The following is a 21,771-nucleotide window of genomic DNA, read 5'->3' as shown; positions in this document are numbered from 1 at the left end:
AGAAGCACCTGCAAGGAGAACTTTCAGGTTATATTTCTCTCTTTCTGCAGCAGGCAGGCCTGGGTTTTTCTGAAAGAGGTGGAAATGCTTCACGGCTGCCAGCCTTGGGCTGAGGCATCGCCACTACTGCCCCATTTGCGGGCTTGGTGGGGCTGGAAAGCCAGCAGTGCTCTCTCAGGTCAGAAGAAACGACTAATTTTCCTTTCGAGCTGTCTACCCGTTGGTTTCCTATTTGTACAGAAAGAGGCAGCACTTGTGGGCTGAAGCCCGCGCGCTCCCCCCCGCCGCCCATCCGAAAACTCAGCAGCTCATCGCGTGGCTCCTGCCCGGCGCTGGGGTCCAGCAGCGTGCCGGGGCTCCAGGCCTCAAACCTCATCCAGAAGCAGGGCAGAGCCCCAGCCAATTGCAAAAAAAAAAAAAAAAAAAAAGCTCAATTTCTGTGTATTCTAAATGAGGACATTTGTCGCGAAGAGCCTCTGGTAGTGCATTAAAAACACCGCTCTGCTCACAGAGGCGTTTTTTCAGACGTCAGCATCAAAACGGCAGTGGAAAATGGGGTGTATTTTGAAGCTGTTGTATGAGGAATGTTTGAGCACAGCGATCAGACAATGTATGTGATACATGATGCAGGAACATCTTTAGCTGGTGCCGATGCAGAGAATCATTGGAAACTTTTCAGTTACACCTTAAGCTGAATTAACGCTGTCTGCCACTGAAAGCAACCCTTGGTCATGTTCACTCACCGCAGAGACATTTATAACAATCAACGACATTTAAAATACTTTATTCAACGTCAACAAACATACGCTGAAGATGCATTTGACCCCAAAGGCCAAAAAAAAAAAAAAAAAAAGAATTGCAATAAGAAAAAGGGTTGGGCAAGAGTGCAATAAAATGATCCGAAGCGTAAGCAAAACCTGGAGTCCCCCCCAGTGCCCGGGACACAAGCTTTGATCGTTTGGGATTTTACGGTGCTGCATGTTGGGAAGCTTCTCCTTGTTTTGGGACTCCTTCACGATCCCCACAGAAAGTTTCCCAGTCCCGTTCGGAGGAGGGCTGTCCAACTGCCTTGCCGTTATCGGCACGGCCACGGCATCGGCCGCGGCGGTCCGGGAGGTGCAGCGTTTAGTTAAAGGCTGCCACGGGGGTCTTGCACACACGCTTTTGGTAGCTTTTAGCAGCTGGTCCAAGCTAATCTGCTTTTTCTTCCAAACCTTATCCTGCAGTGTTTTATGTGGTTCATTAGCCAGTAAAATTGCAATGTGCCTTGAAACGCAGTACAGCATCCCCAAAATGTGGCAGGACTTTTTCAGCTGCTGTTTCGTTTCCCGGTGCCCAGCAATATATTTGCAAAACCGTGCCGTGTCATCCGTCTTCCTTGCTGCTACAATTGTTTTAATATTAATTATGGAGAAATTATATTTTTACGTTACTGCTAACTAGCAGAGTCTTAGGGCTTGAAAACCGTAGCCAGGAAGGCAGGTAGCTCTTGAGAGAGCCGGATAGTTTAGCTGAGGGTTATTTTCCCCTGCAGCACCACAAGCCGTGCCGGGAGGGCAGGTTTAGCGCAGAGCCCCCATCCCTGCAGGCTGTGGCCGTGGGGTTCCCTGTGGGCAGCAGCGAAGGGCACGAGGCTCCTCCTGCACCCCGGATCCGTGGGGTGCATCGCACCAAAGCCAAAACCAGGGCACCGCTTGGAGAAAAAGCACGGGTGTTAACCTGCACACGTTCAGAGCAGAGGAAGAAACCTTGGATCTGGAGCGTTCCTTCTCTGCTTTTTGGGAATGGGAAGAAAAAGCAAAAAAACCCATGCAAATTCCCCCCCCCTCCCATCCTTTCTCGTGCCGACAATAGCTGTGATAAGAGAAGACGGGAGCAGCTCGCTGAGCCGCGCCAAGCAGGCCGTGGCTGCAAGCACACGGCCCCTGAGCAGCCCGGGCTGGGGCAACTCGCGCCTCTGCCCTGAAAGGAGACCAAACCCCACGGCCCCTGAAAGGGGGGGCTGCAGGGGCAGGGCGGGCGGGATGCAGCAGGGTGGCGGCCGTGCTACGGGCACTGCAGGTGGTGCCGCAGCGAGTTCCCGGACCTCCAGCGTTGCCCCAGGGCAGCGTGGCATCGCCCCCCCCCGAGCTCGGGGCCCCAGCACCCTGCTGCGGGGTGTCCCGCACGGGGGTGCCGAGGAAACCACGGCCCGTCCAGCGCGGGTCCCTCAGCCCCCGGGGGCCTTCCTGCACCAGTAACGCCGCTCACCATTCAGCCCCGTTGCAGAAAGCAGCGTGGGGGGGGGTTTACGTGCTCTAAGGCAGGGCTCAGCGCAGAGCCGGGAGCCAGCTGGGGGCCAAGGGAGAAACAGGGGCTGGAGCAGACCCGGAGCTATCAGAGTGCAGCAGCCGAGGGGTCGCGGCCCTTTGCAGAGGTGGCAGGACCCCAGCTGCCCGCAGCACTGTGTCCCCCGCATGGCCACGGTGCTGCAGCCCCGCAGGAACCACACCGTGCCCCTCCGGCCAAGGGCTGCTGCTTCGCGGCTGGGGATCTTTGGCGAGCACCGGCGCTTGCACGGCAGGTGGTTTTCCACCTTCCCCTTCGTCTTCCATCCACGGGACGTAAGTTCTACAGCCAAAACTGCTCTTCTGGGCCTGCCGGCGAGCGACGACAGAGAAAAATAAGTCGCTCCCCTTCGTATCTGCACTCGTAAAGCCGCGAGACGCAGGGGCTGCTCCTCGCTCCAGTTTTGGCCCTGTGGAGGAGCTGCTGGCGGAGGGGATGCGGGCGTGTGCCGCAGCCCTCGGTCGGGACGGAGCCTCCCCTTGCGCTCCGGCTCCATTCAGAGAGGTGGCAATTAGGACACGCACTTTTTTTTTGGCGGTGGGGATGGAAATGAAGGTCTCCTGCTTGTTGAACCAGGCCCCTCCGCGCCCCCAGGGTCAGGGAGGGGAGCACGGAGCGGCTCCGTGCCCAGGCTGAGCGCGGGCACCGGAGGATGCTCGGTGGCTCCCACAGCTGGGGACCCCCGGGCATCCTCCTCCCCTCCTCGCCGGCAGCGGCTGCGTGCTTTCTCGTTTTCGGGCGAGTCGAGAGAACCACTGAAACACAGGGGCTGCATTTTTTTTTTATATATATATATATATATTTTTTTCTTCACTTCTCTTTGCCGCCCTGTCTGTCCAGTGTGTGTAATGGAAATTTTACCACAGACGCTTGCGATGAACAAACAGGAAGCCAGCAGAAAGTGTGGCAATTCGCTGTAGCCCGGCTCGACTCCTCTGAGCGGCGAGGAAGGCCATAAAAGCCGGCGTGGGGGCGGCCGGGGGTGGAGGGGAAAGCACGCGCGGAGGGGCCGGGAGCCGCAGGCTGGCAGGTAAGGCAGCGCTGCCCGCGCCTTCTTCTCCTGCCTCCTGCCGCGGGGATTTCTCCTCGTTCCTGGGAGCCCTCGCTGCCTTTCTGCTCGGCTCCTTCTTGCAATGGGGGAGGCTGATGGGGTGGGGGGGGGCGGGGGGCTCTGCTGCTCCGTCGTCGCTCTGTCCCGCAGGATCCCCAACTTAACCGTGCTGCTGGAAATGAATTCCATTTGGCTTTTTTTTTTTTTTTTTCCCCAAACCCGTAGTGCAAAGCTTAGAAAAGCCCCAAATGTCCGATCACGGGTTTGAAATGGAGTTAATCGGGAAGATAAAGCTGCGCTGTGGCTCTGCAGTCCCCTCAGCTCCCCGCCCGAAAGGTTTTCCTTCCCCTGAGCCCGGGCAAACCCGGAGTCACGCCGCTGCAGTAGCGGGTCCTGGCGTGCGGGGTGCTGGAGGTTCAGCCGGCCCAATCCATACCAGAGAGCACGGGAACGTGTTGGGGCCCAAAGGGAGCGAGAAATCCAGAAAGGGACCAGAACTGGAGCAGTAATTCCTCCGTGCCTTTTCTGACAGCTTCCTAGCCCCTGCTCAGGTTTTACGTGAAGGTTGTCGGTGCCGAAACTTGAAAAATGCTTCCCTTTGATTTTGCTGTTAGCTCATTTTTTTTAATTGTCAGACTTTTAACGTTCGTTTGTCCGGTGTCGTGGCAAACCGCTCTGTTGTGAGGCTGCCAGAACAGGCAGCCCCAGATCCCCCTGCCCCAGAGGAGCGGTTTGAAGCACCCCGTTGCGTTAGGAAGCCGAAGTAGAGCTCCCCATTACCCGGCGGAGGCCCTGCGGGGCGTCTCCGCAGAGCTGGGACGTGGATTTGGGGGTCACCGAACAGCAGCGAGGCCCGGGGCAGGCCCTGCAGAAGGTCACTGGGACGCTCCTGATGCTCCCTCGGGCGCTGCCGCCTGCACGCCCGGAGCCGCCGCGGCAGGGGAAGGCAACCCGCTGCTCCCCGCCTCGGGAGGGCACGGGCCAAGGGACGGCGGCGAGGGACGATGATTAGACACGAAGGCGATTTTAGGCTAATGAAGCGCTGGAGGGACTTCTTGGGGCGCTCACAAACGCAGCTAAGGCAGCGCCCTGTGCCGGTGCCCTCGCTCAGCACCGCTCCGGGTGATTGCAGCCCCTGCGGGCTCGTGGAGCCAAGGTGCTCAGCACCACCCAGCCGGGCGCAGAGCTCTGCCCGAGCGGGCCCGTGCTCATGCGGTTCCCCTTCCTCCCTGCTCCTGCGGAGGCAAACGCAAATTTTTCCGCCAGCGCCGAGGGCAGGATGAGCCCAGCCCGGGCTGCTCGGAGCACAGAGCGCGGCCCCTGCCAGAGCTGCAGCCCCCCCACACACACACCATTTTTTTTGGCCCTGAGCACCCCTGCGGCTCCTTCCCCACCTTCAGTCCATGCAGGCGGCCCCGCTGGAGGCACTTTGGTGCTGGGACCATCCCTCGTATTCTCCCCCCGGGGCTGCAGAGGGAGCAGCCTCGCAGCCGGGCGCAATCCCTCGCCTCCTGCCTGCACCTTGCAGCTGCGAAAGCCGCGGGGCCACGGCTCCCTGCGGCGGCGGAGGGGCAGCTCCCTGCAGGATTGGACCCTTGGGCAGCGAGCTCGGGATCCGAAGGCGCTGCCCGCGCGCTGCAGCGGTTTGGGTTGAGCGGGGGTTTCGGTCCCCGAGCGCTGAGCCAGGACCTGGGCCTGGGCACCGCCACGAGCCAGCCCCGCGGCGTGCAGGGGAGGGAAATTTTGGGCAGCACCGTGGGCACGCGGGCCTTCGGGAAGGGGACGATTTTCCACGGGGCCTGGGGCTGGGCACAGACAGAGGGCAGGGCAGAGCCGAGGGGCCGCTTCTCTGCTTTCTGTCCCCAATTCCCCCAAAGGCTTGGGGGGTCCGGGCAGGTGCGGGACACGGGGCCGCGGCTGCCCAAGCGGGGGGCACCTCGAGGACTGTCTAACCTGAGAATGGTGAAAGATGAGGGTCAATCTCAGGTTCGTCAGCCCATGAGACGCCTTCTCCAGAGCGGGACGGGCAGCGCCGGCCCCGCGGCCGCCCCTCGTGCTGGGGGGGGACGCGTGGCGGGGAGGGGAACGGCGCCGGGGTTATTCTCAACCCAAAAAAAATAAAATAATGCACGAGCTCTTTGCGGAGCGGGGACAGGGACGGAGCAGGGCGGGTGCCAGGAGCAAGGCGCAGCAAAATCCCACCCGCGCCTTGGGAGAAGCTGCTGGAAGCTCGGCCATGCTTTAATGCCGCCGCTGTCCCGGTTGGCGAGGCAGGGCCGCCGCTCGCGGCCCCGTGCTCGTCCCGCTGGCGGCTCCGGGTGCCGGCAGCGCCTAATTGGGACCCCCCCCGACCCCCCATCGCCGGCTGAGCGGAGCTGACGGGTGGATTTGGCGGCCCTAAAAGCATCACCACCACGTCGTTCCCCGCAGTCCTGACGAGAGGAAGACAGCGCCGTCCCTCCCGGCGACGGTAACGAGTCCCCAGGCGCCGCTCAGGGCTGAGCGTGTCGGTAATTTATGATGGGAGCAGAAAAAAGAAAAAAAAAAGGTGTTGTTTTGTTTTTTTGTTTTTAAATTTTCCAAGTTGAGTCGCTAAATACAACAAACGAGCACAAGATGCACTCGCGGGCTCGCTGTCTTTCCTGAAATTAAGCGACTAATCCTAAAGCAAACGGGCAGAAGCAAAACGGCCCCGTGCGTTACCAGCCCAGCGCTGGCCACGGGGAGCCGGTGATGGACGAGCCGAGCCGCCTGTCCCCGGTGACCGTGCAGCCTCAGCTCTCGTGCCTGAGCCACGGGATCAATCCCCACGGGCAGAGCAGCCCCAAAACTGCTGAAAAACCCCCCAAAACAGCAGCGCCCCGGTGCCCGTGCGAGGCCGGAGCTGCGGCTGCTCCAGCAGGGAGGGCAGCTGGGCTGTCGGTGCCCGGCTCTGCCCCTCTGATCCCGCACCCTCCGGTGTTTTTGGGTCTGGGGGGTGCCCCGGGAGCAGCAGAGGGACCGGGACGGCCGCGGGCAGCGCCGCCAGGATGGGTCCCGAGGCGCGAGGCAGCCACGGCTGCGCCCAGCCCAACCTTGGTGCGGGGGAAAGGCGAGAACCAAAAATTTCGGCGTTTCTTGGCGATTTGGGGAGGGCACTCGCACGATGCTGCACGCACAAAGCAGGCAGGAGGCGGGTGCCCCCCCCCCCAGCCCATCAGGCCCCTCTGCTCTGAGCTGTTCTGCAGCTGTGGGGTGCGGGGACCCCCCCCCAGCTGCCCCCCAGGCCCCTTTCGCCCTTTTTGGTGCCCCCCCCGAACCCAGCAGCGCCCCTGTTTCTTGCTGGCCCCGCACAGAGCATGACGGGGGGGGGGCATCACCGTTCGCCCCAGTCCTATTTAATGTTTTTTTTTTTCTTTCCTCCTCTTGAAACGTTCATTCCTCACGAGGGAATTTTAATTTTAAAGACAGCACCTGCGCGAGGCGCGGTGACGGCCGAGCTCCACGACGGCAGCTGCAGCGGGGAGGGGGGAACGGGGAACGGTGCTGAACCCCCTCAAATGGTGCTGAACCCCCTGAAATGGTGCTGAACCCCTCAAACCCCACCGTGCGCCCCGCGCCCGCGCCCGGCCCAGGAGAAGGAGGCAGCTCCGACCCCCCCCCCCCCCCCCCCCAGGGCTGGGAGGCTGCCCCCGGGGGCTCTGCGAGCCTCAGAAGGAAACTTTTATCGGGGTGCCAGGCGATGAATCCCTCGCGGAGCCGGGGCGGGCGCTGGGCGCTCACTCCCTTCGCTGGGCGATGCCCGAAGGAGCCGCGGGTGCTGCTGCGGAGCCCGGGGGGGGGCAGCGGGCACGAGGGGGGGCCTGGTGGAGGCAGCGGGGCCTTGGGGCTCTCGGTGGGAGCCGCGATGGGGAACTGAGCGTGGCGGGGGACAGGGCAGGACGGGGGGGCTCGGGGGGGTGCTCCCCTCACACCCCCCCCCCCGTGCCACGTCGCACTCGGCCGTGCTCACACCCGTGTGCACACCCCCCCCCCCCGTGCACACACCCCCCCCCCCCCAGGTGTGCACACCCCAGCACCGCCCACCTCTCCCCCCCCCCATGCACTCACCCCCCCCCAGGGACCCCCCCCAGGGACCCTCACCCCCCCCCCCTTGTGTCCCCATGGACCACCCCCAGGCACCCCTATGTGCCCCCCTTTACCTCCCCAAGTACCCCAACACCCCCATAAGCCCCCGTTTGCCCCCCCCAGTCCCCCCCAACACCCCCCACACCCCTTCCCCCCCAACACCCCCCCCACTCCCCTATTCCCTCCCAACACCCCCATACACCCCCCAACCCCTCTCTTTGCCCCCCCAACACCCCCACACTCCCCTCTTCACCCCCCAGCCCCCCAAGACCCCCCCTCCCCTATTCCCTCCCAACACCCCCATACACCCCCCAACCCCCCCAACACCCCCCCCACACTCCCCTATTCCCTCCCAACACCCCCATACACCCCCCCTTTCCCCCCCCCATGCACCCCCCACTCCCCCCCCACCCCTTTTCCCCCCCCAACCCCCCCATGTACCCCCCTGCCCCCCCCCTCCGGGCCACCCCATGCCCCCACGGTGTCCCCATGCCCCCCCCCAGCCCCCCCAAGAGCCCCCCCCCAGCCCCCCCGGTCCCATCCCCGTGCCCCCCCCCGGCCGTTCAGCACCGCGGACAGCTCCCCCCCCCCCCCGGCTCTCCCCCCCCCTGCTCCTCCCGCCCCTCCCCGTCACGTGTTTTGGGGGGGGGGGGGGCACCGCCCGGTTATAGCGCGGTCACGCGGCGGCCGCCGCCGCCCCTATATAGCGCGGGGCGGGGGGCGCGGCACCGGCACCGGCACCGGGAGCGGGTCCGGGAGCGGCGGAGGCAGCGGTGAGCGCGGGGAGCGGCCGGGACCGGGCACCGGGACCGGGACCGGCACCGGGCACCGGGACCGGCACCGGGACCGGGCACCCGACAGCCTCCGTTAGCGGCTGCCCCGGGAGGAGAGGGGACGGGAAGGGGGGGGGGGGGGGGTGGTCCCAAGCCCCGGAGCGCGGGGGTGGTCCCGGGGGGGTTGTCCCGGGGGTGCCCCGGTCCCGTGTCCCGGCTGGGGGCGTCCCGTGTCCCGTGGGGGTCCCGTGCTGCTGGTCCCGGGTGTCCCGTCCGCAGAGGAAGGGGTCCCGTTAAGGGCGGGCTCGGTCCCTGTCCCCGGGGGGGGAACCGGGGGGGCTCCATCCCCACGAGGCCGCTGCCCCAAGTCCGGGGGGGTCCCACCTGCAGGGCTTTTTTGGGGGGGGGGTGTCCTCGTGGCGGGGACCCCATCCCCGGGGGTGTCACCCTGAGGGGCAGGGGTCCCCACCCCCCGTGGTGCGGAGCCCGTCGGGTGCCCCCTGACGTTGGGGGGACGCGGGGGGTCTGGGGGCGGGGGGGGGGTCCTTTTTGCAGGCATCCGGCCCCCGCCCCCCCCCCCCGGAGCGGCTGCCATGCGGCTCAGGATGATTTCGGCTGCCTCCGTCCTCGTCCTGCTCTTCCTGCCCTCGGAGACCTGCTCGCCCCTGCAGTGGCCCCGCAGGCTGCCCGTAGCCCCCCAGCCCAGCTGGGAGCCGTGGCCGGGAGCCCCGCGACCCCCGGTGCCCGCCGGCAGCCCCCAGCCCCACGGACAGCCCCGGCTCTGCCAGCCCCGGGGGGCAGCGCCCGCCACGGCCCCCCGAGTCCCCCGGGCGCTGCAGGCGGGCAAGAGGCGAGAGGGGAAACCCAACTCGCTGGACCTCACCTTCCACCTCCTGCGCGAGTTCCTGGAGATGTCCCGCGAGGAGAGACTGGCCCAGAAGGCGCTGAGCAATAAGCTGCTGCTGCAGAGTATAGGGAAGTGACGGGGGGGGGGGGCTGAAGGGGACCGACCCCATAGCGAGCACCCGAGGGTGGCCGCGGTGGAGCAGAGCGGGGAAGCTGCTGCCTGGCCGGGGGCTGGACCTCCCCCCACCCATGGGACCCCCCCCCCCAACGGCCGCGTCCCGCGTGCTGCCCTCGCGGTTGTGCATTAAAGTCGCCCTCGCACCTGCCCCGCTGCCGTGCTCTCGCGTTCCCCGGCCCTGACGCCTCCCCGTGCTGCGGGGGGGGGTCCCTGGGTCCCAGCCCTCCCCCGGCGCAGGGGGCTGGCGAGGGGCAGGAGGCGAGGTTGGGACGGGGTTGAAGCATCCCATCCGTCCGCACACAGGTCCTGAGCTGGGGGGGGACCAGGAACCCCCTCAAGATGCCCCCCCACGCCCCTCCAGCCACTTTGCAGACAGGGTTTGGGGGCCGCGACGCCACACCAGCTGCGGGTACCGGGCGTTCGCCCCCCTCCCAGATCTGCTCCGTCCCTGCAGCCCAAAACCAGGTGCTCCCAGACCCGGTGTGCGCTTTCCACAGCTCGGTGCCGTCAGTGGAGCTCCCAAATTCCACCCAGAAAGATGAGAAAAAAGAAGGAAAAAAAAAAAAAAAAGCGTTGGCACCTTGCAGGTGTTGGAGGAGGGCTCTGGGGATGGAAACGGGAGCGCGGCCCCACGCGCGTTGGTGGCCAGACCCAGTTCCCGGGTGGAAGGCAGGGGGGCCGGGGGCTGCGTCCTCCTGCCGTGTGCCCTGCTGCTGCGATCAATCCCATGGGAGGAGGAGGGGGGGGCCCGGGTGGCAGAGGGGCTGCGGCAGGGTCGGGGCTGCCCCTGGGTGCACCCCGAGGCCGGGTCCTGCCCCAGGCAGATTTGGGGAGCTGACGCTGGCCCTGGCTCGCAGCGGCGGCGATGCTCAGCGTGCGCGTCCTCCGGCCGGCGAGCCCAGGGGGTGGTGGGGTGAGGGGGGCAGCCCAGAGCTGCAGCGTGGGGCGCACACACGCGGACACACACAGACACGCGGACACACGTGTGCACACGTGCGTGCACACGGAAAGCTGCCGTCAGCACGCCACGAGGAGCGTGCTCAGGCTGGAGGCTGCGCTCGCACGGGACGCTTTGCCTCGCTCTGCTAATGCGCCCCGAGCTGCTAATGCGCCCCGAGCGCGCTGTGGGCTGCTTTTTTTTTTTCCCCGTAAAAATACATTTTCTCCCATTAAAAGGAAAAAGTAAGGAATCCATAAAAGCAGTAATTACCTCAAGGAGAGGGAGGAACAGGTCGTTAAAACAGAGGCAATGACGCAGCCTGAGGCGGGCGGCGCAGCTCGGGAGCGCTGTTAACCCACTCCAGAAACCCTGGGGGGGTCCCAGCTGCAGGTGCCGGGGGGAGAATCGTGCGCCCTCGATGATGCCCCATTCCCTGCCCTGGCAGTGCCTCCAAGGCGCCCCGTTACCTGCCTGACGGGTGCACGGCTGCTCTGGGGGCTCCCCAAGGGGTGCAGCGCCGGGGGCAGCAGCTCTGCGGGTGCTTTTCCTTCTCAGGGCGCAGAAGGGCTGCGCCGTTCAGCATCACGCTCCGGCGGGTTGGGGGTGCGCTGCTGCACCGGGGCTGAGCACGGGGACAGGGGGGACCTCTGGGGTCCCGGAGACAAGGAGGGAGTGTGAAATGAGGGCAGAAATCACGATAAAAGCACAGATACAGGAGGGCACAGAGCGCGTGCTGTGCCGGGAGGTGCGCCGAGGAGGAACGTCCTTAACTGCAGCCGCTCTGCTCGGCTTTATTGTGACCCCAGCCCCACCGGGGAGGGGGCACCGAGGTTCTCACGCATCCCCTGGGAGCGGGAGAGGTCTGAGCACCAGCGCACCGCTCACCACCCACGCGCCTTAGGACAGCGAAACCCCAACTTTCGATCCTCGGTAGGACAAACCCTTACCTGAGGCGCTTGTTGGCCCCGCTGCAGCACAACCGGGCCGAGAGCTGAGCAGAGCCGGTAGAAAAGGGGAAACCTGGCACTTCACCGCCACGGGGGACAGCGGAACTGACGGGGATCGAAGGGCACCGCGGGCAGTGTTAACGTGCAGGAGACCACGCACAGGGAACTCACTGAGAACATTTACGGCCCCACGCAGCCGGGCTGTGCTACCTCCTCCTGACTTCAGGAGTCACAGAAGCCTCCCGGTAGCTCTTGGTGACGGATTCGAGCACGCGGGTAAGGAAAGAAGCAGCCCAGACGTAGTTCTGCATTGAAAACATTTATTTTACAACAGTGGTTTCAGATAACTTAGCAATCTTTATTTTAGTTTATATTCAGACGTACGATACACAAATTTACCATGCTAGAACATAAAATAATTCCTTCTGCTGTAACTGCGGGTATGTACAGGAGCTCAGTAGTATCGAGTGTTACAATCCACAAGGTTCGGACAGCCACATCTACTTACATACAATTCAAAGTATGGTCCTTTAGTAACATAACAAAATATATATATGTCTATATTATAATCGCTTCTCAGATGCATTCATACTTCGATTGTGTTTTTTTCTTTTTTTTTTTTTACACCTTTTTTTTTGTTTTTAAAGACGGGCTCCCCCCACCCCGCCCCGCCCGAGTTGAAGTACAGTGCAAATGCAGAACGCATTCCCTCCTTCCGTCCTCAGCTCCCTCAGGCTTCAGAAAGAGGCCAGTACAACAAAACCCCGTGATGAATTACTTAGCTCAGGGCCCTGCTCACACGCAAAATTAATATAAACCGCCTTGGATGTCAGTGATGACGCAAACCAAACAACCCACGCCCAGCCCAAAAAAGCGGGAGAAGGTGGGGACGAGCAGAGGGAGGAATGACAGCAACTGGCTTACCGTGGCACGCGCCCGAACGAGGACACAGCGAGGGCTTGGGACTTGGCAAGAGTCAGAGCTCCTCTGCCGTGTGGGACACGGACAGACCGACAAACGTGGACGCGATGGGAGGAACCCCCCCGTCTCCGCTGACCGCTGTGCAGTGGGAACCCCCCGCGTCCTGCATCAGCTTCTGGAAGCGCAGGCGCAGCCGCGCGCTCTGCCCAGCACGACCAGCGGTAACTCGGTGGTGCTCCCACGAACGCTGGCCACAAGCTGCGTGTCCTTACACAGGCCGCCGTCTAACTTCACTTTCGTGACTCGCAATAGCTCCGAGTCTCACGGGTCCAACCCGTGAGCCCTGCAAACTGAACAGCTGGAGCAGGCTGTGCGAAAACACTGTTCAAGTTTAAATTCACTCTAGCAAGGAGGGAAGGCTTTGGGAGTAAAGATTGTTTTCCCCTTTCCGAGCAGCACAGCTCTCTGCTTCGTACGCCACCTATTTATTTATACAACAGGATCCTTCCGCTGGTTCCCCAGTCACTCGAGCCAACAGTTGTTGTTTTTCCTGCAGCTGCAAGGAGAAAGCACGATTCTGGCCACACAAAACTCGCACCGTCCACTTGTCTGAGAGTTCACAGCAGCACTTTGAGCCAAATTTCACGATTTACCACCAAAGAAAAAACAGCAGCAAGTACGAGGTGCACACCTGTTGTATAAATATATACATATGTGCATATATACACACACACGCACACGGTGCTGCAATCCAAAACCTACAGCGCGGGTTTGGACCTCGCTTCGTGAGCTCAGAGACCCACTTGGTAGAGTACACCGTGCTGAAAACCAGTATAGGGGAAAAACCAACGCTGTGTTCTGTTCACCTCCGGAGATGAGCGTGTCGACCACGTTTAAACCAGCCCCACCTACCAGCCCACGCAAGCCAAACCTATTCCCTTGCCCTCCTTGCGGCTGCTGGGTTTCGTTTTGTTCCCTAAAGCAAGGCCGGAGCAGCAAAGCCCAGCGCCAGCTGAGCGGGCTGAGGCCAAGGGGCACAGGGGGAATTGAAGCAGATTGCCACACTCGGCGGTGGAAGCCATCGCGGCACACAGAGCACGACCACGGGAATACACCCACAGCGCTGGCCCTGGGGGAAAGGGAGCAGAGAAGACGACAGCACTGGAGAATGAACGGCCGTTTTATATACGCGCTTCCTCTATACACATACATACATATATATATAGCCACCAGCACTTCCCAGCATCTACCCTTTGAACAACAAAACGAGCTGTGCACGTAACATTGGCGTCTGATTTCCAAACGGAGGTTTGTCTTCCAGATTTACGGCATTTGGCTTGTGCAGACAGAAAAAAGACCGACAGCTTCCCTCATGCAGTTTCTTCGTGTACAGAGAGCAGCCTCTCGGACTGACACAGGGATTTCCGTCTTGCAGAGTCCCGGACAGCGCTTACACCTCCCAACGCAGGACGTGGAGCAGACCAGAGTTCTTGCAGGACTTGAACACTGACAAATTTCCTGCCACCGAGTTAGCTATCAGTCAGACTTTCCAGATATTTTAAGCAGTTGTTGGTGCAATGGTACGCTACAAACTAGATGATTTCCACAATAACACAGAGAAGCAGCATCAAATGATTAAGCAAGTTAAGTTTATACCAACCTTACACTATAAACACTTGCGTTGGGGGGTTACGATTTCAGTGCTCTGATTCTAAGATTAATGCATATTTAAACAGCATCCAGAATTATTAACACGAGGCAGGGGCCGCCAAGTGGCGGTAGCCTCCCTGACTACCTTGCGAGAATCTCCTGTTAAACATTACGCCAATATCCAGTTGCATTGGGCAGGGAAAACTGCAGCACAAAGACATTTCCTAAACTGCCTGGAAACGTCAAGAACACTGAGGGGCACCAGACAGACGAAGGGCACAAACTACTCGGGAGAACGGGGTACCCCTCTGCAGTGCACGCGGTGCAGATGCTCTGAGACGTGCCCCCCGCACAAAAAAAAAAAAAAAGCACGCCAGGGTCCCTCTACACCACGTAACTGCCTTAATAAACGGGGCAGGAACGTATTTCCTGTCGGGTTCCTGCCCGGGTTATACCTGTAGTGTTTGTAGGCTCTGAGACGAGGGGTTTTTAAAACCGCACTCCCCCCTCGCACGGCACCGCCGCGAGCCCCGGCGTTCCTCAGCTGGGTGCCAACGCCGCCCTCCTGCGCGGGTGCCTCCGGTCAGACCGCGGGCTGCGCGCAGCCCGGCTTCCAAGAGCATCCCGTTTGTAATACCACTAGGAGCGCTAATATCTAAAGCAGTTTAAAAATATTACAGATCTAAAAATAAAAGACTGAAAAGGTAACATGGCTCTAAAACATCACCGCGTGGGATCGGCAGAAATGTACACCACATCGGACGCCACGGGGGTTTACAAAACCAAAGTTATATACAGATAAATATTTAAGAACTTCCTACATACATCACCAACAAAGCGATACGCGTCTCACCGGCGCAATGCCCCTTCGTCGGCTTCGAGCGGGGGTACAGCCCTCGTACCCCACCATCTGCAGGGAGCGTAGGGAGTTGGGCACCGTGAGCCCCGCGCTGCCGACAGCCCCTGGCCGCTGCGATGCGCCCAGGGCTCCCCTGACTTACCCGAAGCTACGAAGGGCGCTGTGCACAACGAAACTCGGAGCGAAGCCAGCAGCCGGCCCTCGACACCCGCGGAGTCGGGCTCCGGACGCGCTCCTCCCCGCAAGGAGGAGCCACAAAAGCGCTCAGAGATCGGCCGCTGAGCGGGGACCCAGGAGCTGGGCGGAGGCGGCCGCGCTCCTGGAACAGAGGTCTGAGGCAACTCGTAAAACAAAAGACTGCGATGCAACTTTTAAAAACCCAAAAAAAAAAAAAATCCGAGCTCAAGTTTTCGTTCTGGCAGGAGGCCGAACAGAGAGAACAGCGCTCAGGCTCAGTTCTGGAAGGAAACATTCTGCACGCAAGCCGGGGACAGGCTCCAGTGCCCGCGAAGCTGCTGCTTCAGCTCCGGCAGGGACAACGCAGCTCCAGCGACTTGAGCTCAGAATTGTGCCAGCCACATTTGTTAACTACTATTTCCAACACGACTTTGCATTTCCTAGGATTAAATTTGGCCATTTTGAAGTGCAACTCCTGTTCGACATTGGGATGCTCTTGTACCTTACAGCAACAGAAAAAAGAAGCGGGCATTGCCCTACCTATCTTCTGATTACACGATTTTAGCTTTTAAAGCAGCAACGTTTAAATAACTTTTTTGTACAGTTCAGGAAGAAAGACATTAACATACAATAATCTTAAATTCAGAGAGTACAGAGGAACACGGGCAAACTAAGACTGTTTCAAAAAATAGGAATATTCACCTAAAAAGGCTTTTTCTCCTCATTCCCTGTGACTGGGATCTCAGCGTAGCTCCCCTCGGAGCATCTAGCATCTCCTACGGGCATCTAACAGCACACGGACTGATTCACTACTCACACGCCACCCACAGAAAGAGCTGGAAGGAAAGCAGAGCAGCATCTCTCAGACTCACGCCTCGCTGAAAGAGGAACCAAACCAGGCGGTTCCCCTGGATGTCACCTCTCCCAAGCAGCGCAGAACACAGACGAAGGCATCGCCTCTATCCTCCCTTTGCCCCGCACCTCAGACCTGCTGTCACCTCGCCCGCGGGGCTTCCCCGCGCTGCCGCTGCCTCCTCGCACGACGCCAGCCCCGGCGCGCTCGCTCGCTCTCCCGGCCCCTCGCTGCCGCCCGACAGCTTTTTTTTGGGGTCAGCAGAAATGCCTGGGGGTTAAGGAACAGAACCACAGTCAAAGCTTTTTGCTACCCGTCCCGACAAACGCGTGGAGATGGGAGTGACACACACACAGCGCACGGGGAAACAGCCTTCATCTCGCTCTACCCAGTCAGTCGTATCAACTACGCTCATTTAAAAAGCCAAAAAATCCCCAAGGGCGGTTTTGTTTGTTTAAGCTGACAACATCGACGGATCTGCACGGAGTACAGGGGCCACTCTAACCAGCAAGTTCTCAGGGAAGGGAGCCTGTAGAGAAATTCAAGCAAAATCCAGGGTGCAATTCAACATCAAGGACCAGCATCGGGCAAAACCTACAAGGACAGCCAACGTGATGTCATTTTTTTAAGCTTTAAAATTGCTTTTCTTTCCAAGGGGTCAAGCAAAGACTTAATTAATCGAAGACCTTGAGCCAAATCACACACAACGGTCCTCGAGCCCACCCAAGAAAGTTTTTGCTGACATAAATCAGAAGGTTCTTTCACTCACCCACAACATTTCAGGTGTGAAGGGCTATCTACAAGGCAGAAGTTACTTAACAAATGTGCTCCTTACATCTAGTCAGAGGGTTTTTTTAATTTTTGGAACCCGACGTGGTAACAAAAGCATGCTTATTTGCAACAGGCTCACATGCGAGCAATAAACATGTGTTTGTACCAAGAGCGACAGTAAAATCCCATTTTGGACGCATTCCTCCCTCGGTATTTAGGCTGTGTTGATAACATTTTCTTCTACCCGCTACGTTTAACGTGGTTTCCCGTCAGATTTTATGTGCTCTATCATATTCAGCTCGTGCACAGATGGAGTGAAAATAAATTCAGAAAGATTCCCTGGCAGGAGGGTACCCTTCACTCGCTGGCAGTTCCCACCGCCTGACAGTGCCTTTTTTTTTTTTTTTAACCCCGTTCGTAACGCCTGGACCTCGTAAAAGAGCAGCGTGAGAGACCTCCAAAGCCCACACCGGACGGAAGGCTGTAAACAGCCTCGGGACAGAAATAGGTGACAAATGAAAAGGGGAAGATGGGGGGTACAAAGGACAGGAGAGGCATTGTGATATAAAACCATGAAGAGCAGAATTAACGAGGCTGTAATTAACCGCTAGAAGCGCCGCAGGTAGGCTTACTGGTAGCTGCTCTAGATCCCGGCTCTGTATCACCTAAACCAAGAGGATTAACAACAAAATACACCAGCGATTCAGCAGCGGACTAAAATGCCTCTTTAACAGTTAAACAAATCTCAAATCGACCACAGTTTCAAGAGAAGTATTCAAACATAATTGGCTTCAAAACAGCACAGGAAACCTTTCAATGGTTTCCCCACAGTTGTTCTGAGGAAAAGAAAAACTGGTGTAAACAAGTCTAAACGCAAGACAATGTGCAAATTATACAATATAAATATAAAGTAAGGTGTTTTGTTCTTAAAAAGCCATTTAAGTACTCCACAAAGATGCTCATGAGAAAATTAAAGGGCTAATGGATTATAAAAAGTTTTAAAAAACACGTAATACCCCATTTGTCTATTAGTATCTCCGAATATTAGAGAAAAATTTAAAAGCCAATTATTATTATTTTTAACATTTACGCTGTTGCCTGCTGTCTGTATTTTATCCACTTGCTCAGTGCAAACCAATGAACCAGTTTCACTTTAAGATTCTCATGCATTCAGAAAAGCTGCACTATTTGGTCTTTAGCATTTCAGGAAAAGTCAAACCAGAGCAGAATTGTGCTCGCAGTTAAAATCCCACCGCCACCACCAAAGAAACCCATTCACAGTTGGATTTGTGACAAACTACAGCTTGTGATTACACTGACACTGAGGATAACCCTTACGCATTAGGAGGTGTTCATCAATTTAACTGTTCAAAGATTGGAAACTCTCCCTTTTTATTTTTCAAGGTAGATTTATTTAAGCTGAAAACCAGCATTAAAGAGAATTCCAGCTCTGCAGGACTGGCATTTTTTTGGCTCTTGGCTTTGTAAACTTGCTTAGACAACAATGCAGGAATAGGAGGAATAAGAGAATTGGCTTGCTGCACCCAAATGAAATTCATGAACTTTTAAAGGTCTTTGACAGCTTGGCTGTGTGAAAAAGTGGTGGCTTTATGAAACTTTTTTCTTTTTAAATCTCATTTTTAGGCCAGTACTACTGCTTAAAATGCAGAATGTCTCCCTCACACATATTGTGACAACTCAATACATTACACCACAGACATTTAACATAACTCCATACATGCTATAAAAAAAAAGAGAAAGAAAACATAAAACCGTAGCTAAACTGCTTTAAATACTGCATGCTACAGCACTTCACGTATCATCAAGATACGACACTGAAAGGTGACAAAAGGCTGAAGGGATTACAAAATATTCTCGGCAGGTTGGAAAGCTGCCTTCTTACTCTGGCAGAATTTTTTCCCCCTCCCCATTCTCTACTTCTAATGTTCATGATTCTAGTGTTGAGTTGGCCATGTAATTTTTTATCCATTCTAATTACAGTGTTTCCTTAACTTAATTAAATCCATCAGTGTGGTAGCTGGGGTGAGAGTCAGCTGTGAGCTGGGTCGTCTCTGTGGCTGATGCTGGCTGTATCACAATAGGTGCGTCTGAGGCCTCTGAAAAGCAAAGACAAAAGGTTTAGCACACCAAGCGAAGCAAAAGCAGTGTTCTGTGTTCTGGTAAGCATAAGGTACGTCTCCCTGCAACACTCTGATAACACAATTTTACACTCCTCTAGAGCACGATGAGGATTTATTGTCTTTCAGTCTGCACACGCTACCATTAGCCTCGCAATAAATGTTCCATATGTAGGTTTATTTCTCTCTTCATTTAAGAGCAGCTGCTACTCTCCCACCGTTCAGCAGTACCAGTTAAAAACACAATCAGAGCACACACAAGACTCTACACTCTTTTAAAAGTGATCAGTTTAATTACAGAAAAATAGCATTAGAACTTCATAAATTGTATTGCTACGGTTTGTAGGGTAGCATCCTGTTTCCTTTACACCTGATGCAGTCTGCAAACTGCCTCTGCGCTCCCTATCCTCTGGGGCAAAGATTCCCTTCTGGAATCACAAGAGTCTGGCTGGTCCATTGATCCAGTGACATAGAAAAGAAGCTAAATGTTGGTCGCCATCCTGGTTTTTGCTGGGATGGAGTTAATTTTCTTCACAGCGGCTGCCATGGTGCTGTGCTTTGCATTTGGGATGAGAATAATGCTGACAACACAACGGTGTTTTAGCTGTTACTGAGCAGTGCTTACACCAAGTCAAGGAGCTTTCAGCTCCTCACACCGCCCTGGCAGCGGGCAGGCTGGGGGTGCCCGAGGAGCTGGGAAGGGACGGAACCAGGGCAGCTGACCCCAACTGGCCAAGGGACGTCCCATCCCACGTGGCGTCATGCAGAACAGTAAAGCTGGGGGGACTTGGCTGGGGGTGGGGGCTGCCGTTGCTCGGGGCACTGGTCAGCACCTTGTGAGCAATTGCCTCGTGCACTTTGTGCATCACTTGCTTTGACTGTTCTTTTTGTTGTTGTTATTTTCATTTCTTTCACATTTTTTCCCCCTTTCTTATTAAGCTGTCCTTATCTCAACCCACGAGTTTTTACTTTTCTTTTAATTCTCTCCCCCATCCCACTGGGCGGGGAGCGAGCGGATGGCTCCCTGCTCAGCTGCCCGCTAGGTTAAACCACAGCAGACACCCATTTCTCCGAAGCTCAACCCTAGTTCAGCGAAGACCCACGGGGACTTTTCAGCAGCTCTATTCCTGGTGGTGGTGTTACCCGTGTAACCCTTTAAACTCTGGTGCTTCTTCTCCCCCAGAGACCTGTGCTGATCTCTCTACAAAGCAAGCGCTGCTCCTTAAATAGCCCACTGAGCACGAGGTCAGAGACCGATACTCTCTGAACATCAGTCCTCCTAGACTTCTAGAAATCTCACAGCTTTTTTACCTACCCCTTTCATCTGACTGCAACTGTGCCTCCAAGTCCTCTGGAGAGACGTAGTATTCCTGTTCTTCGCCTTCAGGAGGTTTAGGTTTACACTTCCCACAGCAACAATTACAGCAGCAGCACAGACAGCAACAGCAATAGCAGCCTGTGATGAGCCCACAGAACACAAACAAGGCCTGCAGAGGACAGAAGATAAAGAAATGTTCATAATCTATGCCTACCACGCCGTGATCACTGAGTTTGTGAGACTCTGATACGGAAACTAGACACAAAAAAAAATACAGTGATGTAGAGACATATCGGCTACGTTTTTATATTTAACCACCATGATGTATTTAAAATATGTGCAAAACTGGTGACAGCTACGAACATCTTATACTGAGCTTAACACTGTCAGTCTGGTTTACTTAAATAAATTCCTAGAAATTAGGTTTAAGCGGTCTATGTTTCCTGCTACATCTGCAAGATGACACCGAGGTATATCTGTAGTGAAATCCAGAGGCACAATAGTTTAGGACAGACTGTAGTTTGCATACTATCCCTGGAACAGATTTACACTAGCTAGCCGACGTACAGATTGTCATGTACCTACAGCAGGGACTTACCCAAGGCCGTAGGCATGGCTGCAAAGCTCATCACACCGAAGTTAGGAGATTAGATCCCACCACTACCTGAGCAAGCCAACACAAAGCCAGCTGAGTCTGTCTGGGCGCCCATCACAGTGAGTCGCAATGAGCAAAATGAAAGTTTTCAGAGAGGTCACTGCCTAACTGTTTGAAAAAATAATTGTACAAGGGAGCAAACCACCACGATTTGGTGACTTCGCTTCCTGCAAGGGAACTGAGATGGAGACAACGCTGGCAACAGGATAAAAATAACCATGCATATTATGCTTAAAAATAATGAGTCCAGTAAAATAACTCCTTGGTGCTGACAGAAGACGGCTATACAATAATTATTTCACCTTTTAAAAAAACCTTTAAAAGTACTGTGAAGAAACATGAGCTTGCTGTGCAATTTGGTATACTGTGAAACTCTTTTCTACCGCGCAAGAAACAAAGACGGGCAAGCGAACAAATGATCTGGAGTCTGTGAAGTCACCGTTAAGAGAAGGTTAAATTACAAGGTGTCAGAGATTCAACAAGTTCCAGAAGTAAAAGCAAGCACCATTTTCAAATGGAGTTCTTTAAAGATTTTAAGTGTCAATCCCGAATAACTTTGCACTTTTATTTACCTTTGCCCACCAGCTGGATAGGACGAAATACGTGTTCACATTTTCTTCACCAAACTGCTCTGCTACATACAGACCCAGAGAACCATACTTATCATAAATGTTTCGCTTTGTCGCATCGGTCAATATTGCATGTGCATTATTGATCTCTTTAAACTTTTCTGCTGCCTCTGGGTTATCAGGGTTTTTATCAGGATGATATTTCAATGCAAGTTTCCTGCAGAAAGCAAAAAGAGTATAGATTAACAAAATGGGATTTGTGTTCCTCATCCCCCCCACCCCATTCCGTAGCCTGCCACTCAATAGAGATTTTCCAGTTCCCATTGAAAGTATCTAAGCAGCTCCGGTTTCCTTCATTTCTGATTCACTTCCCTGTTGATAACAAAACACTACAGCGCTGTCTAGCTTAATTTGCAGGATTGATTTCAGACTGCTGGATTGGATCCTCAGAAATCCAATGGAAAAAAAATGGGACACTGAAGAAAAGAAGAAAGCACTTTTTACCCCTCAGCCCCAGCAATTTCCACCAGTAGGTTTTCCTCCTGCTGAAGCAAAAACCAAGCTAACAGAAGAGAGACACCACACGTTTATCATATAGTATCAAAGAGTAAATAAAAGCAAGCTGCCACAACTGATCTACAGTGGTGGAACACAAAAATAGAACAGACAATCACTTGTGGTTAATTCACC

The 21,771-nt window shown here is 56.4% G+C and overlaps 2 protein-coding genes across 5 annotated transcripts in view; one reads left to right on the top strand and one right to left on the bottom strand.

Moving 5' to 3' along the window:
- Positions 1 to 8,380: 8,380 nt before the first annotated feature.
- LOC310882408 (uncharacterized protein) lies at positions 8,381 to 9,429 on the top strand. The gene has a single exon (XM_083801128.1). The coding sequence runs from the start codon at positions 8,853 to 8,855 to the stop codon at positions 9,240 to 9,242; it is 390 nt and encodes a 129-aa protein (XP_083657254.1). The 5' UTR covers positions 8,381 to 8,852; the 3' UTR covers positions 9,243 to 9,429.
- A 2,041-nt stretch (positions 9,430 to 11,470) lies between these two features.
- DNAJC5 (DnaJ heat shock protein family (Hsp40) member C5) overlaps positions 11,471 to 21,771 on the bottom strand; it is a 31,242-nt gene continuing 20,941 nt past the window's right edge. For all 4 annotated transcript variants that reach the window (XM_083801122.1, XM_083801124.1, XM_083801123.1 and 1 more), the window contains 3 exons: positions 21,085 to 21,298; positions 19,855 to 20,026; positions 11,471 to 18,518 (listed from right to left, as the gene is read on the bottom strand). In XM_083801122.1, coding sequence (XP_083657248.1) covers positions 18,415 to 18,518; positions 19,855 to 20,026; positions 21,085 to 21,298 — 490 coding nt within the window. In that variant the 3' untranslated portion in view covers positions 11,471 to 18,414. The remainder of the gene's footprint in view (positions 18,519 to 19,854; positions 20,027 to 21,084; positions 21,299 to 21,771) is intronic.

This window comes from Anser anser (genome assembly GCF_964211835.1).
Source record: "Anser anser genome assembly, chromosome: 16".
NCBI lineage: Eukaryota > Metazoa > Chordata > Aves > Anseriformes > Anatidae > Anser > Anser anser.
The sequence above is the reverse complement of the archived record's forward strand: the minus strand, read 5'-3'. Positions and strand labels throughout refer to the sequence as shown.

Bases quoted from the DNA above. Each gene is read 5' to 3' on its own strand.
- LOC310882408 (XM_083801128.1), top strand. From the start codon at position 8,853: ATGCGGCTCAGGATGATTTCGGCTGCCTCCGTCCTCGTCCTGCTCTTC.